This window comes from Engystomops pustulosus, chromosome 11 (genome assembly GCF_040894005.1).
Source record: "Engystomops pustulosus chromosome 11, aEngPut4.maternal, whole genome shotgun sequence".
Classification (NCBI taxonomy): domain Eukaryota; kingdom Metazoa; phylum Chordata; class Amphibia; order Anura; family Leptodactylidae; genus Engystomops; species Engystomops pustulosus.
The window spans coordinates 56,057,637-56,075,057 of record NC_092421.1 but is presented as its reverse complement, the minus strand read 5'-3'; the positions used below and the strand labels follow the sequence as shown (position 1 = coordinate 56,075,057).

The 17,421-nt window shown below is 42.5% G+C and overlaps 1 protein-coding gene across 1 annotated transcript in view; it reads right to left on the bottom strand.

Moving 5' to 3' along the window:
- Positions 1-1,910: 1,910 nt before the first annotated feature.
- The window catches only part of TLX1 (T cell leukemia homeobox 1), a 59,232-nt gene continuing 43,721 nt past the window's right edge, over positions 1,911-17,421 (bottom strand). The window contains exon 3 of the mRNA XM_072129674.1: positions 1,911-3,287. Coding sequence (XP_071985775.1) covers positions 3,188-3,287 — 100 coding nt within the window. The 3' untranslated portion in view covers positions 1,911-3,187. The remainder of the gene's footprint in view (positions 3,288-17,421) is intronic.

Below are 17,421 nucleotides of genomic sequence, written 5' to 3'. Positions count from 1 at the left end.
CACTGGGAAAAACAAGTTTACCATCCATAACCTTGGTGATGTTTGCTATGGTAGGAGCTGGCCGCGTCCTGCAGCTGTTCCTGGATTTACTATCCATTTACTATCTCTTCTTACTGCAGGGTTTCAATCTATGCAAAAACAAAAATGATCAACCATCAACATATGTGATAAATTTAGAATCATCTGAACCCCTGGATGTCAAAGGTCAGGTCGATATCATGATATAATGTACTCTAAGGGAATCTGTCAACAGTTGTGATCACATAAAACTGCAGTCAGTGATAGATAGCAGAAGGACTGTAAACAATGTATATATATTTTAGGATTGCAGCTTCCCCAAATGCAATGGTGATGAGTCCTCACACTGCTGTGCTCTTAGCTCTCTGCCCTGAATGGCTGCACACACCATCCACCTTGTTATACAGGCAGTCCCCGGGTTACATACAAGATAGGGTCCGGAGGTTTGTTCTTAAGTTGAATTTCTATGTAAGTCGAAACTGTATATTTTATCATTGTAGATCCAGACAAGAAAAATTTTGGCCCCAGTGACAATTGGAGTTTAAACATTTTTTGGTGTAATGGGACCAAGGATTATCAATAAATCTTCATTACAGACATCTTACAGCTATTGCAGTCTGGGACTATAGTAAAGCATTCAGAAAGCTTCACCAGAGGTCAGAGGGGTCTGTCTGTAACTATGGGTTGTCTGTAAGTCGGGTGTCCTTAAGTAGGGGACCACCTGTAATTGATTGCTGTGGTTCACTACAACCACAGGAAGAAGTGAGTGTATCTCAGAGCAGGGAGCTAATAGCACAACTAAGTAGTTCATTCTCCTTGGAGAAGCTACAGTACTGGAATATAAATGCATTTTTCACAGTCCTGCTGCTAACTAACACAAACACACTGAGGGCAGTGACTCACCTGCAGCAGTGGTCCCACTTGGTGTCCTTCCCTCTTCCACAGTTCAGTACGCACCTCAGAATTTCTTTATCTCCACAAATCAGTTGGATAAAACTTGATCAAACTTAAGGCAACTTTTCCATGCATGGCTTAGCCATTGACCAGAGATTGGTGCTCAGTTAAGCCCAACGTTGCTCAACTGATCTTATCAGTTATATGAAGCTGAACGCAGATGGCTCCATACATTGTAAAGTGGCCGTGCTTCACTATTGCAGCTTATTTCCATTTCTAGAATGGTGCAGCTCGGTCACAGGACTCATTTTCATTGTATTCCCAGAACCTAGAGTCATGCTCCTCCCTTCAGGCCCTGCACCATGAATTATTCAATTGATTAGCTGTGACTGGAGTGTTCCTTTATGATGTACACTGCTTGAAGATGGCTGCATTGAGTCAGCCGAAACATTGCATTTTGTACCACATCTGAATAAATGGTTCTGGAGTGCTGCTTTCTGGAGTGAGCAACTGTAGGCAACTGTATGAGCAATGTAAAGGGGTTTTCCCACAAGCAAGTTAGGATAGATCCTTTACTTGCTGATTGGTGATCGGTCTCAGTGATAGAACCCCTACAGATCACAAAAATGGGGGCTCCGATGGTGTCCGATGTACCCCCGTCGCACCCCTTGTTAGCTTCCCAAGATGACCAGAGCAGCCGGTCACACATGGTCGGGCTTCCCCGTTCATCTCTATAGAGCTGAAGAAGATTGATGAGTACGGCACTCTATCTCTATCTCTCTGCTATCATCGTCAGCTCCACAGAGATGAATGGGGCAGCCCACGCATGCGCAACAGTGGATTGGGCCTAACTTGCTTAGTGGGGAAAACCCCTTTAATGGGGTACTCACGCGAAATAGGCATATCCCCTGCCCACCACGGGCAGTGATTGCTGGGAGTTCAAGATGAGATTTTGAATGGATATGGAATATAAGGTGAGAATAAGTTGTATTGTATTGTATAAGCATAGCAAGTACATGGTTATCCAGTCACAATCACATAGCAAAAAGCATTCAAATATCACATGGGTAATAGATAACATTAAAATAATACCAGAATTTTAGATAAAGTGAGTAACACAAGTAAAACTGCAATTATTGAAAGGAAAACATGTTGGGTGCACTTAGAAACTAGTTGTTTTTGTATGGGGTTGAATTGTTCAGAAATCGGTAGTCCAGTAAGTGTACATGAGGAGTTACACAGTGGGCATTATGTGACTTGTTATTGACACAGACTTTATTACTGCATTTGTAGTTTAATCTCCTAACTGGGTGGGTGGATGGAGACCCAGCAGCTGTGACTCACTGCTCTCCCTCCCCTCTGCATATAACTGGCTGATGTGACTCACAGCTTCCCCCTCTCTATGCAGATAAAACATATATGTGCTACGTGTTTCGGCTCAGTACGTGAGCCTTCATCAGACGAGATGCTAATGAAGGCTCACATACTGAGCTGAAGCGCATAGCACGTATATGTTTTATGCTTCCAATAAAATCCTTTGATTCATACTACATAAGTGTAGTGTCCTCGGGGATCCACTGTGGCCGGAAAATAACTTATCCAACATGTTGGGTGCCTCCCTTCCCCTCTGTATATACTTGGCTGCTGTGACTCACTGCTCCCCCTCCCCTCTGCATATACTTGGCTGCTGTGACTCACTGCTCCCTTCCCCTCTGTATATACGTGGCAGAAGTGACTAACTGCTCCCCCTCCCCTCTGCATGTACCTGGCTGCTGTGACTCACTGTTCCCCTTTCCCTCTCCATATACCTGGCTGCTGTGACTCACTGCTCCCCCTCCCCTCTGCATGTACCTGGATACTGTAACTCACTGCCCCCTCTGCATATACCTGGCTGCTGTGACTCACTGTTCCCCCTCCCCTCTCCATGGATATTCTCTATAATCTAACATCTCAGTAAATTTCTTTTCATCGTTTTAGTAATTCTTCTGAGATATTAGAGTAAAGGGCAGATTAGGAGGGAAGGAGAGCGCATTATATGGAAGTGGAGTTAAAAGTAATGTGCCTGAGAAGAGCTGCCCCCAGGCCCAAGTAAGGAAATATCAGTGGGTTTGAGTGTGGACATCCGGAAGCAGAGGTAAACACGGAACAATGTAGATGCTTGTTCCAAAACACGGCCTAGTTTTTCATTTTTATCATCCCCATTTGAAATGACAGGTGGGTGAAGCTTGAAATTTTCTTCTAACACTTTTGCGTCTTCACTTGAATCCTTAGGTTCTCAGGGATATGCTGCTTCTGACGGTGAAACGTGATGGACGCCAGTTTTACAGCAGTTACAAACTGATAGGTCAGATCCAAATGTTTCCCCAAAAGCGACCCTGTAACACAGAGAGAGACATCAGGGAAGCAGTCACAGCACAGAGGACGCTGCCATCTAGTGACAGAAGAGTATACTGCAGGAAAATATCATGTATTAAGAGAGTATAAGGCTAATTCCACACTAATAATAATAATAATAATAATAATAATAATAATAATAATAACACTACAGTTCAAACCTCCCTTCCTTACAATGGTTAAAAAAAACAAAGAAGGAGCAAAGAAGGGAGGTTTAACGGAGGTTTGAAAAACCCATTGACATCAATGTAAATTTTACGTCATCTGTTATGTTCCGTTTAGGCAGGGATCCGTTATCCGTTTTTGAACAGAAAAAATGACGGAGGCCGCAGTACTTTTCCTCTTTTTGAAAAAAACGCATGGATAACGGATCCCTGCCAAAATGACCACATGGATTGCATAAAATTTACATTTAAATGGGATTTTTATGTGATAAGTTAAACCTCCATTCTTTACCTTTTTTAAACGGAGGGATAAGCCTAATACATCATAATAAATAATTATAATAATCCATATTTCATATGTATATTTACCAACATTATCAATAAATCAGAACTAGAATAACTTTTTTAAATATGTGAATACCATAACTATATTATATGGGAAGGCCCTTGATTATAATGGAAACTGCGCATTTCCCACAAATTTCCAGGTGCTCATTGTTCTGGGTGTGGATTTCAGTTAATAGTTAATGGTTGAACTGTGCTAAGCGCCTTACACTTGGGGAAAGACTGATATTATTTTTCTACTAAGTGAATGGATTTCATTCTAATGATTGATTCATCATCATAATCTTTATATAGCGCTATCATAATCTGTAGCGCTTTACAAATCATAGGGGACATATACAAATATAATATTACATTACAGAGTACAAACAGTCATATGGTACAATAGGAGTGAGGGACCTGATCCCAAGAGCTTACAGTCTGTCAGGATGAAGGGGTGACACAACAGCTTACAGTCTATGAGGATGAGGGGGTGACACAAATGCTTACAGTCTATGAGGATGAGGGGATGACACAAGAGCTTACAGTCTATGAGGATGAGGGGATGACACAAGAGCTTACAGTCTATGAGGATGAGGGGATGACACAAGAGCTTACAGTCTATGAGGTTGAGGGGGTGACACAAGAGCTTACAGTCTATGAGGATGAAGGGGTGACACAAGAGCTTACAGTCTATGAGGATGAGGGGGTGACACAAGAGCTTACAGTCTATGAGGATGAGGGGGTGACACAAGAGCTTACAGTCTATGAGGTTGAGGGGGTGACACAAGAGCTTACAGTCTATGAGGATGAAGGGGTGACACAAGAGCTTACAATCTATGAGGATGTGGGGATGACACAAGAGCTTACAGTCTATGAGGATGAGGGGGTGACACAAGAGCTTACAGTCTATGAGGTTGAGGGGGTGACACAAGAGCTTACAGTCTATGAGGATGAAGGGGTGACACAAGAGCTTACAATCTATGAGGATGTGGGGATGACACAAGAGCTTACAGTCTATGAGGATGAGGGAATGACACAAGAGCTTACAGTCTATGAGGATGAGGGGATGACACAAGAGCTTACAGTCTATGAGGATGAGGGGGTGACACAAGAGCTTACAGTCTATGAGGATGAGGGGGTGACACAAGAGCTTACAGTCTATGAGGATGAGGGGATGACACAAGAGCTTACAGTCTATGAGGATGAGGGGGTGACACAAGAGCTTACAGTCTATGAGGATGAGGGGGTGACACAAGAGCTTACAGTCTATGAGGTTGAGGGGGTGACACAAGAGCTTACAGTCTATGAGGATGAAGGGGTGACACAAGAGCTTACAATCTATGAGGATGTGGGGATGACACAAGAGCTTACAGTCTATGAGGATGAGGGAATGACACAAGAGCTTACAGTCTATGAGGATGAGGGGATGACACAAGAGCTTACAGTCTATGAGGATGAGGGGGTGACACAAGAGCTTACAGTCTATGAGGATGAGGGGGTGACACAAGAGCTTACAGTCTATGAGGATGAGGAGGTGACACAAGAGCTTACAGTCTATGAGGATGAGGGGGTGACACAAGAGCTTACAGTCTATGAGGATGAGGGGGTGACACCAGAGCTTACAGTCTATGAGGATGAGGGGGTGACACCAGAGCTTACAGTCTATGAGGATGAGGGGGTGACACAAAAGCTTACAGTCTATGAGGTTGAGGGGGTGACACAAGAGCTTACAGTCTATGAGGATGAGGGGGCGACACCAGAGCTTACAGTCTATGAGGATGAGGGGGTGACACAAGAGCTTACCGTCTATGAGGATAAAGGGGTAACACCAGAGCTTACAGTCTATGAGGATGAGGGGGTGACACAAGAGCTTACAGTCTATGAGGATGAGGGGGTGACACAAGAGCTTACAGTCTATGAGGATGAGGGGGTGACACAAGAGCTTACAGTCTATGAGGATGAGGGGGTAACATCAGAGCTTACAGTCTATGAGGATGAGGGGGTAACACCAGAGCTTACAGTCTATGAGGATGAGGGGGTGACACAAGAGCTTACAGTCTATGAGGATGAGGGTGTGACACAAGAGCTTACAGTCTATGAGGATGAGGGGGTGACACAAGAGCTTACAGTCTATGAGGATGAGGGGGTGACACAAGAGCTTACAGTCTATGAGGATGAGGGGGTAACACCAGAGCTTACAGTCTATGACAGTGATGGCAAACCTTTTAGACACTGAGTGCCCAAACTACAACCAAAACCCACATATTTTTCGCAAAGTGCCAATGCAACAATTTAAGCAGTAACCTATTACTCCCTGCTCTGTCACAGGTTTAATTGTATAGGCACCTGAGGACACCAATACAGTAGAAAGAAGTAGAAGAAGTTTGGATTATCATTGTAGCTTCCGTCTGGGATCCTGGGACTGCAAGAGGCCTTGAGTCCTGTCTGGCAAACTCTACCCTGGGGTGATGGCGAGGGTGCCCATAAAGAGGGCTCCGAGTGCCACCTCTGGCACCCGTGCCATAGGTTCGCCACCACTGGTCTATGAGGATGAGAGGGTGACACAAGAGCTTACAGTCTATGAGGATGAGGGGGACACAAGAGCTTACTGTCTATGAGGATGAAGGGGTGACACAAGAGCTTACAGTCTATGAGGATGCAGGGGTGACACAAGAGCTTACAGTCTGAGACTGAAGGGGTGACACCAGAGCTTACAGTCTATGAGGATGAAGGGGTGACACATGAACCATTGGCCATTATTTGATGGTTCTGCCATTTATTACCTGGGATTTTGATGGCGCAGAGGGTGGGGGTTCAACCTTTTTCAATGCAAAAGTGTGAAACATACAGCAGAAGTAAATTTTATCTGCAGGTTTTTATCAGAGTTGATGTGATTTGTATAAATGTTATTCACCATGCGGCTAGTACAGCTCACCACAAGCTTACCCGCAGCCGGCCTACCCCTTCTATTCCCGGCATACAGCAGCTTTCATGTTAAAAAACTTGTCCTGTCCTACGCTGAACTTTATTCTTTTTCAAACTTCTCAATGCATTCCCCATAGAGGAAGATTTCATAGCAAAGTGTAGCCTTACTGTAATACCAAAACCCAGAATACCAATCATCATAGAAATGCAAACTAGGGGGAAGTAGGGGAGTAGCAATTAACTATTTCAGTGCCAGGAGACTATAACACCATAGGCTGGGTTGTGCCCTGGGGGTATTTCATGTCAATGTCCCTCTCTACTGTTATGTCCCTTTCTATCCCAACTACAGCCTGCAGTTTTAAGCAGCAAAATTAAGTCGCCATAATCATACAACCTACATAATCATACAATATACATAATCATACAACATACATAATCATACAACATACATAATCATACAACATACGTAATAATACAACATACATAATCATACAACATACGTAATCATACAACATAATCATACAACATACGTAATCATACAACATAATCATACAACATACGTAATCATACAACGTACATAATCATACAACATACGTAAACATACAACATACATAATCATACAACATACGTAATAACACAACATACATAATCATGCAACATACATAATCATACAACATACATAATCATACAACATACATAATCATACAACATACGTAATAATACAACATACATAATCATACAACATACGTAATCATACAACATACATAATCATACAACATACGTAATCATACAACATACATAATCATACAACATACGTAAACATACAACATACGTAAACATACAACATATGTAATAATACAACATACGTAATCATGCAACATACATAATCATACAACATACGTAATCATACAACATAATCATACAACATACATAATCATACAACATACGTAATCATACAACATACATAATCATACAACATACGTAATAATACAACATACATAATCATGCAACATACATAATCATACAACATACATAATCATACAACATACGTAATAATACAACATACATAATCATGCAACATACATAATCATACAACATACATAATCATACAACATACATAATCATACAACATACATAATCATACATAATCATACAACATACATAATCATACAACATACATAATCATACAACATACGTAAACATACAACATACGTAAACATACAACATATGTAATAATACAACATACGTAATCATACAACATACATAATCATACAACATACGTAATCATACAACATAATCATACAACATACATAATCATACAACATACATAATCTTTAGAGATGAGCGAGCACTAAAATGCTCGAGTGCTCGTTACTCGAGTTGAACTTTTCCCGATGCTCGAGTGCTCGTATCGAATAGCGAACCCCATTGAAGTCAATGGGAGACTCGAGCATTTTTCAAGGGGACCAATAAAATGTGTCATGTGTTCTTCATTGTGTTCTTCACTTAAATGATCGTTAAATGATCGTTAAGTGAAAGCTCGTCTCGAGCTGGCGAAATACTCGTCAGAGCAACGAGTCATTTTGAGTACGCTAATACTCGAACGAGCATCAAGCTCAGACGAGTATGTTCGCTCATCTCTAGTGATCTTCTATTACTAGTAAAACAACTACTAGAGGTGAAAAAAATCAAGCTTTACCAAATTTTTTGTGACCTAGGGACTTGAATGTATATTGTGCGAACTGATGTTGCTTAAATCTTGTTACGTTCAATTTTGCCAAATTTCTTCATTTTTAGTTTTTACTAAAATGATAATGATGGGAGCTTTATAGACGTGGACACCAAAACCATTAAAAGTCCATAGTTAATCTTGTAAGTAAAAGTAAGATTACTCCAAAGCGAATCTGAAAATCTTCAGATCCTATTTGGTGCCTATATATCTAATATCTAATTGCTCTTTGTGACTCAGGGAATGTCATAGACTTGGTTTTGAGCCAAAATTCCCCCCCCCCCCCCCGCGCTTTCTAAAATCCACTTATTACCGACCATATACAGGAGCCATTGTCTGCTGCTGTGCCAGTTGGAAGCTGAGCCGTGATTGGCTGCTGTTCTGCCACAGGTCATTAATATGAGCTCTGATCTGTGATTGGTTACTATAGGCAATGAGTATAAGATGCTTATGTGTGAGGTAAGATACATAAGAATACAGAGATAGGGGGAGATGTATCAGAAATGTCCGAGGTAAAACTGTTCCAGTTTCCCATGGAAACCAATCAGAGATCAGCTGTAATTTTATAAACATCTGTGGGAAAATGAAACTTAAGCTCTGATTGGTTGCCGTGGCCAACTAGAACACTTCTCTCTCAGACACTTCTGTCAAATCTCCCCATAGATAAAGTGACAGTCGTAGACAGAGACAGTCAATGTTTTGAGAGTGTTAGAGACAGAGACAGTCACTGCAATGGGAGTGTCAGAGACAGACAGGTACTGCAGTGGGAGTGTCAGAGAAAGACAGTCACTGGAATGTTAGCATGGAGCCATCCGCAGGTAGGCGGAGCGCGGCCATGACGGGGCGGGCTGGGAGGGGGGGGGGATGTGAAGGGGGGAGGTGGGAGTTTTTGGGGGTGGAGTTAAGGGGTTTTTAAGGGTCGGCAGGAAGGGCCAGCCATCTTTTGGTGGATGGCGGATCAGGTATCCAATACGGAGCTTCATCTGTTTACTGAGGCGGCTGGGTCAGTAGGATATGGGGCCTATTTCCAGGGTGAGTGGAGTGTAGGCGAATGGCCGGTTTGGTGGCGGGAGCACGGTTTGACGGTGAACCTTTGTCTGTTAGAATTGTTTCCTATCATTGTTGCCATTGAATTGTGGGGGGACAGATTGGCGGATCGTTGTGTGGTTTTTCACTGTGACAATATGTCGGTGGTGGAGGTGATTAACAGGCAGACGTCTTCTTCACCACCTGTGATTGTGTTCTTGAGGCATCTGGTTTTGTTGTGTCTTCGTTTGAATGTCATGTTTCGCGCAGTTCATGTCCCCGGGGTGGATAATGAAGTGGCGGATGCTTTGTCTCGATTGCAGTTGTACAGATTCCAGGAACTGATGCCTGGAGCGGAGGTCGAGCCAAGGCAATGTCCGGATCCGTTGTGGGAGATGGTGCGGTGAGATTTTTATCTTGGATACAGAAGTCGGTAGCCCCTGGGACTTGGGGGTCATATCGGAAGGTATGGCGCGAGTGGTTCTTATTGGAGGATGAATGGCAGCCGGCGGGTTTACAGGCGGGCCGGACTTCAATCCTTTTTTGTTATTTGAGCAGGTTGTTTGACATGCAGGGCTCCGGTTCAAGGGTGCAACGAGCATTGGCTGCACTTTCGTTTTTGTTTAAGTTGATAGGGGGTGGTGATGCCACACAGAATTTTGTTATTCGGCAGGCGGTAAGGGGCTTCCTAAAAGGCCGGGCACAGGAGGATGGGAGACGTCCAGTGTCGTTCAGGTTGTTGCAGGAGATACTGGAGCAGCTCCGGGAGATTTGTGTGTCTGAATATGAATACTGTTTATTTGCGCTGGTGTATTCCTGGGCATTTTTTGGGGCGTTCCGTATTGGTGAGTTGGTCAGCAGGAGTCGGCTCCGGGCGGGTGGCATCCAAAAAGATCAGGTTCAATGTGTTGATGGCGTGATTTCCATAGTTTTGTTGGGATCCAAGACTGACAGATCAGGTCGAGGGTTTGTGGTGCGTCTAGGCCCGGTGCGGGGTTGTAGTTGTTGTCCAGTGTCATGTTTTGAAGAGTTCATGTCCAGGCGGGTAGAGGGTACCTCTTTGTTGGTGCATGCGGATGGAACAGCGCTGTCCATTTTCCAGTTTATTGCGATTTTTAGGAAGTGTTTGGGGAAATTGGGATTGGATGGGAGGGAGTACTGCTCTCATTCTTTCCGCATTGGTGCCGCGACAGAAGCGGCGAGGTGGGGGTTGCCGGAGGAGGATATCAAACGGATTGGGCGATGGGAGTCTCGGCGTTTTCGTTCTTATGTGCGCATGCATAGGTTGGAGCGGTGAAGTGTTAGTTGAGTCTGGGGGGGGGTTTGAATTTAACGGTGATAGTTTCATTTTGTTTAATAGGTGTTAAGAAAGGTGTCATCTGGATTTTCGGGCACTCTTTCGTTTATTGGGCAGAAAAGAGAGCGCAACTGCGCCTGGGAGGTAGGTCATTAGGGCTGCCTGATGAATTGGTAAGTGTACGTTGGCTGGGTTACAGGGGCCTTCAATGGGGAGCTGTGCGTTCTCGCTTGCGGAGTGGTTTCGAGAGATGGGGTCAGCCGAATGTGTTGATTATACATGCAGGCGGGAATGACTTGGGCTCTTTTCCTATGAGAAATTTGGTGAAAGATATGAAGAGAGATGTGTTGTGGTTGTTGGCGGAATACCCGGATGTGTTGCTCGTATGGTCGGAAATGGTGAGGAGGGAGCGATGGAGGAATGCAATATCGGTGGCAGCGTTGAATCGGGCCCGCATAAAGATTAACAAGTGTATGGGTAAGTTTGTAAGGTTGAATGGTGGTCTAGTGGTTAGGCATGGACTGTTGGAGGCTGATCGCAGCTATACGGGTAAGGATGGTGTGCATCTGACTGACTTGGGTCTGGATGTTTTTAACTACGGACTGTCTGAAGTGGCTAATTTCGGTTATCGTGTGTGGCGGTGCATGGCGCCTTGAGGGGTCAAGTCGTCATGCGGTGGCGGGTACTTGGCAACAGTTATCCGGTAAGAAGGTAAATTGGTGGTGATGATTTTGGTTATGTCCGGCTTTACTATTAAAAGTTCTTTATAGACTGCTTGAGGGGGTGTACCTCAGCAGTTGGTTTGGTTATATGTTTGGTTGGTAGCCACATTCTGCTCTCGCCACTCGCCAGGAGGTTAGCGGCTTGTGGATATGGTAGTTGTGGTTTTGCACGCTGAGCGTGATTTTGAGCGGTATTTACAACTATGGTTTGGTTGCTAATGGTGCCGGACTTAGGTGTTAATTATTTAATTTTAAAATGATCCAGATTTGTTGTCAAGTACTCGACCACTTAATTTAATAATATTAATATGTTTGTTGAATAAAATGTCATTTATATTATTATGTTTTAATAAAGTTATGTTTTACAGATTGTTACAAGATTTGAATAAAGCTGTGACCAGCACTTTTCCAACAGAACATTGTCGGTGTTTTATTTAGTTGCGTATGATAGGAAGGCATTTTGCTTAATATCTTTTTTTCTATCTTTTTCCGGGGTATGGAGCAGTACGGAGCAGTACGGTGCCGCTCCCGTAGGGTGCCGTGCGCCCATTGACGTCTATGGAGGACGTATATCGGCCGTATATACGTTGGCCGTATATACGTCCTCCATACGTTAGTGTGAATGTAGCCTATGATGTATATAAATCAGTGTATGTGGTGTATATAGCAGTGTATAATGTGTGTATGAGTGTGTAATGTATTTATAAGTATCTAATGTGTGTGTATGATGTGTGTTTAATGAGTGTATAATGTGTATATGAGTATATAATGAGTGTAAAATGTGTATATGTATATACTGTATGTACATCACAATATATATATACCAGCACTTCCTACAACAGTATATACATATGGTCATTATACCTGCCCATATGTTTTGTAGTGATAAGGTTTCAGATGTTTTTACCTGAGTCCCGAAGCGGGCGCTGCTTTAACTACGCACTCCTACTGACTATTCTAAGTCCAGGAGCATGCGCACACTGCGCTGCCCCGATGTCAACAACAATGGGGCAGATTTATCAAGCAGTCTGAAAGTCAGAATATTTCCAATTGCCCATGGCAACCAATCACAGCTCCCCTTTAAAATATTCATGAGCACTGGTAAAATGAAAGCTGAGCTGTGATTGGTTGCCATGGGCAACTGGAAATATTCTGACTTTCAGACTGCTTGATAAATCTGCCCCAATGTGTCAGCTGACACAGTCAGCTGATCCACTATGATCAGCTGACCTGTTACATCGTTCTGTGCATCATCACCAAGTCCATGATCGCCGTCCTCCTATGGGCGTCATCACAATTCGGACCTACCAGGTATTGTTATGTGGGAGGTGTTTTTTACTCCCTTTAGTCTATAGGCCTTTGGAATTGAAAATGGGAGGAGTGTCACCTTTAAATGTCTGGCGTTTTCTCGCCGCTGACACTAATAGCCCTACCCCTGATGAAGCCAGCTTGCTGGTGAAACATGTCGGGGGGCTTATGTGTTCTGTCCTTTTAATCAGCAGTATTAGTTAGGCTCTGAGTCAAACTCACAGTATATGTACATCTAGCTTGCTGCCCTCAGTCTTAGCTTAGTGAGGCCAGTGATACGCTACTATTTTACAGACTCGTGCTGTGTAGGGCTCTGGTCACTCTATATGACCAACCCACGTACACCTAAGGGGGTCAGCACTAACCGGTCTCTTGCCTCTCATACATGAATATTAGTATGACGCCTTATGAAATCTAAGTAGCATTGCCTCTGTGATAACCATGAATAGGCGATCATTTGCCACAACCTTTTAGACCGAGTTACGTAGGGGTTTACCCCGTGTGCTGGAGACCTAGCAGAGTCTACTACTCTACCCCTCACGTTATAGCTATGCCTTCGGGACTATACAATGCAGGCATGATGTCTATGTGACATACTAATAGCGAGTATATACTCCTCATTGACCTATGGAGCCGACTCTACTGTGTTCTTAATTGCAACTCTCTAAAGCGCTTTGCAGTAAACACGTCCACACAATTCTTTCCTTATTTTATTTTGATATTTAATAAAAGTGACGTTTTATAACAAGATACAATATTGTTTGTCCGGATATGGGTATCTTCTCTGCCTAAGGCAGCTTTGCATTCCCCTATGTAACTAACTCCCTGCCGTGACAACTGGTCCCCTTTCTTTGTAATATAATGTGTATATGAGTATATAATGTATATATGAGTATATAATGTGTGTATAATGTATATATGAGTATATGTGTGTATAATGTATATATGAGTATATAATGTGTGTATAATGTGTATATGAGTATATAATGTATGTATGAGTATATAATGTATGTATGAGTATATAATGTGTGTATAATGTATATATGAGTATATAATGTGTTTATAATGTATATATGAGTATATAATGTGTGTATATAGGAGTGTATAATGTATATATTGTGTATAATGTGTGTGTATCAGTGTAAAATGTATGTAATGAGTGTATAACGTATATTTGAGTATATCATGTGTATATATGAATTTATTCATTGTGTGTATGATGTTTATATGAGTGTATAATGTGTATATAATGTGTATATAAGAGTGAATAATCTATATATGAGTGTATATTGTGTGTATAAGGTGTATATGAGTATACATGTTTATATATGAGCCTATAATTATATGTGTATATGATTTTATACATGTGTATATATTAGTGTATTTTGCACGTATAAATGAGTTTAAAAATGTATACAACTCATATTATAATGTATATTATTATACGCACATAATGTATATAAATGAGTGAATGTGTGTAAATATGAGTATAAAATGTATTTGTATCAGTGCATAACTGTATGTGTATAAGGGTTATACATATGTGTATATGTACATAAACATGTATATGAAGGTATCTGTATAAATATGCTCTGCCAAAACCTTAAAATACATTTAAAGTCAAGTTAAATGGAGGATGTGACCCCTGCAGTTACGGTTAAGCACCACTACACAATGGACAGCACTGTTTTCTTCTCTCTTCTGTGTGTAGTAAAGCTGCTGGAGGCTGCTCTCCTCTGATCAGCGCTGGTGCCAGGGGTCCATCTCTCATAAATAATCTATCCTACTGAAAGGCTGCAATATTTTGTGACTTTAAAACGTAACTTTAAATGTATTTTAAAAGGAACCTGTCGATAGGATTTCACATATCATGTTAGTGGCAGCTGCTGTGGGCCCCATTATACTCAACAGAAACATGTATTTGAATATATCTGCTTGTTTGAAAAGGTATCTATCTCTATACAACTTCTGGAGCCTGAGTCATGTGGGCAGGTGTTTCATGGTGACTCCACGACTCCTGCTGAATGACTTGGGCCCCAGAAGCTGAATAGAGATAAGTACCATTTCTAAATGAGATTTCTCAAAAATAATCTTTAAAAAATACATACAGTATTTGTTTAGTGTATAACGGGACCTGCAGCAGCCATTAACCTGATAACTGAAACCCTGCTGACAGGTTCCCTTTAAGGTTATGCAGCACCATATTACGTAAAGGTTTATATCTTGGGGGCCCCATTCTGAAGTCTGCTATGGGGCCCTGCCTCTCCTAGTTACGCCTCTGAATGGAGGGCAGATGTCACGCATGCGCAAAGGCGACTTACAATCCTGCTGTGGACAGAGGTATTTTAAAGTGACAGCTCTCCCTGGGACTATTTTCTGCTTTATTGGTGTCCTCAGGTGCTGGTATCAATGAAAACTGTGACAGAGAAAGGAGTATATATCACAAATTAAAATTTTGTGTTGGCATTTTGCGATAAATAAGCGGGTCTTTGTTGTTGTTTGGGCACTCGGACTCTAAAAGGTTTGCCATCACTGCCCTAGCATCTCCGCCTGAGGTATCACAATAACCCTGAGGTAGCAAGCCCACTGTCTTGGGGCTGTGCTGGACTATGGCCTTTGGTCTTCCACCTGCTAAACTCTCTCCTCTCCAATCTATTGTTAATGTAGAAGCCAGGCTCGTCTTTTATGTCTACAGTCTGTGCCAGTCACTGCACTGGTTACCCTTCTCCTTCTGCATTATTCACCCTCATCCACAAAGCTCTGCTCAGTACTGCACCTCCCTAACTCTGTCATCTCAGTCTCAACCCTTACTCTTCAATCTGCCAATAATCTAAGATTATTCTTTACTTTAATTCTAAATTCCCTCTCACATCTCCAAGACTTCTCCAGAGCTGCACCTATTTCTGGAATACCGTACCCCAGACTAACCAGATAAATAACAAACTAAACTCTTTAAACCCATATCTTCAGGCAGGCCTGTCACACTCCCTTACTGCATGTACCATTGGCTCTCTATGGATCTGAACTTCTTGAATTATTGTATATATTTAGGATGTCAATTTTATTCCATCTGTATCATAGTTATGTTTCATACATAAGACTCCCTGTAAAAAAAAACCTTTGAATTGGACAAATCCCGCTTTGTAATATTACAGATTTGTACAATGAGATGTTGTGTCCAGTTGTATGTTGTTATCATGGACATCAGCCAGTAGATGGCGCTGTGATCTCACATATTTTTGTGCTGTTATGGGTTAACTCATCAGTGTCCATTCGCCTTTAATGCATAACAATGGGGCTCATTTACTAAGGGTCTGCGGACCGCACAACTGTTGGATATACCGATTACCGTTTTGTGCCGCATTCAAAAGGGGATTGTGGTGCACACGATCAGATTTTCATGCGACACAAATGGGGACGTGGCCGTCGGACAATCCGACAGATTCGGACTGAACGCTGGATTTAACATTTGAATTTGTGTCACAAGCCAAGTACTTACATGCACTGGGAAGAAGATGGTGAACTCAGGCGGACCTGAGCAGGGAAGCGTCACAAGCAGGATATAGGGCGCACAATCTTAGTGAATCAGGCCGGAGTTTATGATCGTCGGACAACGCACAGCGGGGATCGCGCAAGGGACGGGTAAGTAAATGTGTGTCACATGGCTCACATCTACACCCCGGCTTCACATATTATCGGTACTATGCCTTTAAGGAGTGACCACTTACTGATTTATAATAATCAGACCTGTTGGGTTTCTATCAGGTTTCTGATACTTTCATGTACTGAATGAAGTAAAAATAATAGTTGTACAGACTTTTTCAGAGAAGACTGCCACAAGATCTCTACTTACACAGGTCAGCTGCTGCAGAACCTCATAATACACAACTCAGTTGCTGCAGCACCTCTTCATACACAGCTCACCCACAGCAAAACCTCTTCATACATACCTCAGCTGCCGCGGAAACTCATAATATACACCTCAGCTACTGCAGTACCTCATAATACACAATTCAGCAGCTGCCACAGAACCTCTTTATACACACCTCAGCTGTTGAAGAACCTCTACACACACACCTCAGCTTCCGCAGAACCTCTACATGCACATCTCAGCTTCCACAGAACCTCTTCATACCCACCTCAGCTGGCACAGAAACTCTTTATACACACCTCAGCCGCTGCAGAACCTCATTATACACACCTCAGATGATGCAGTACTTTAAAATATACACCTCAGCTGCTTCTGCACCACTTCATACACACTTCAGCCACCACAGAACTTCTTCATACACACCTCAGCTGCCACAGAACATCTTCATCCATACCTCAGCATCTACAGAACCTCTTTATTCATTTATACATACCTCAGCTACCGCAGGACTTCATAATACATAAACTTAGGTACTGCAGAACCTCATAATATACACTTCAGCTGCTGCAGAACCTCATAATACACACATCAGCTGCTGCAGAACCTCATAATATACAACTTAGTTGCTGCAGCACCTCTTCATTCACACCTCAGCTTCTGCAGAACCTCTTTATTCATACCTCAGTACCTCAAAATACACACAGCTGCTGCAGAATCTCTTAAATCACCCCTTTCTTTATTCATAC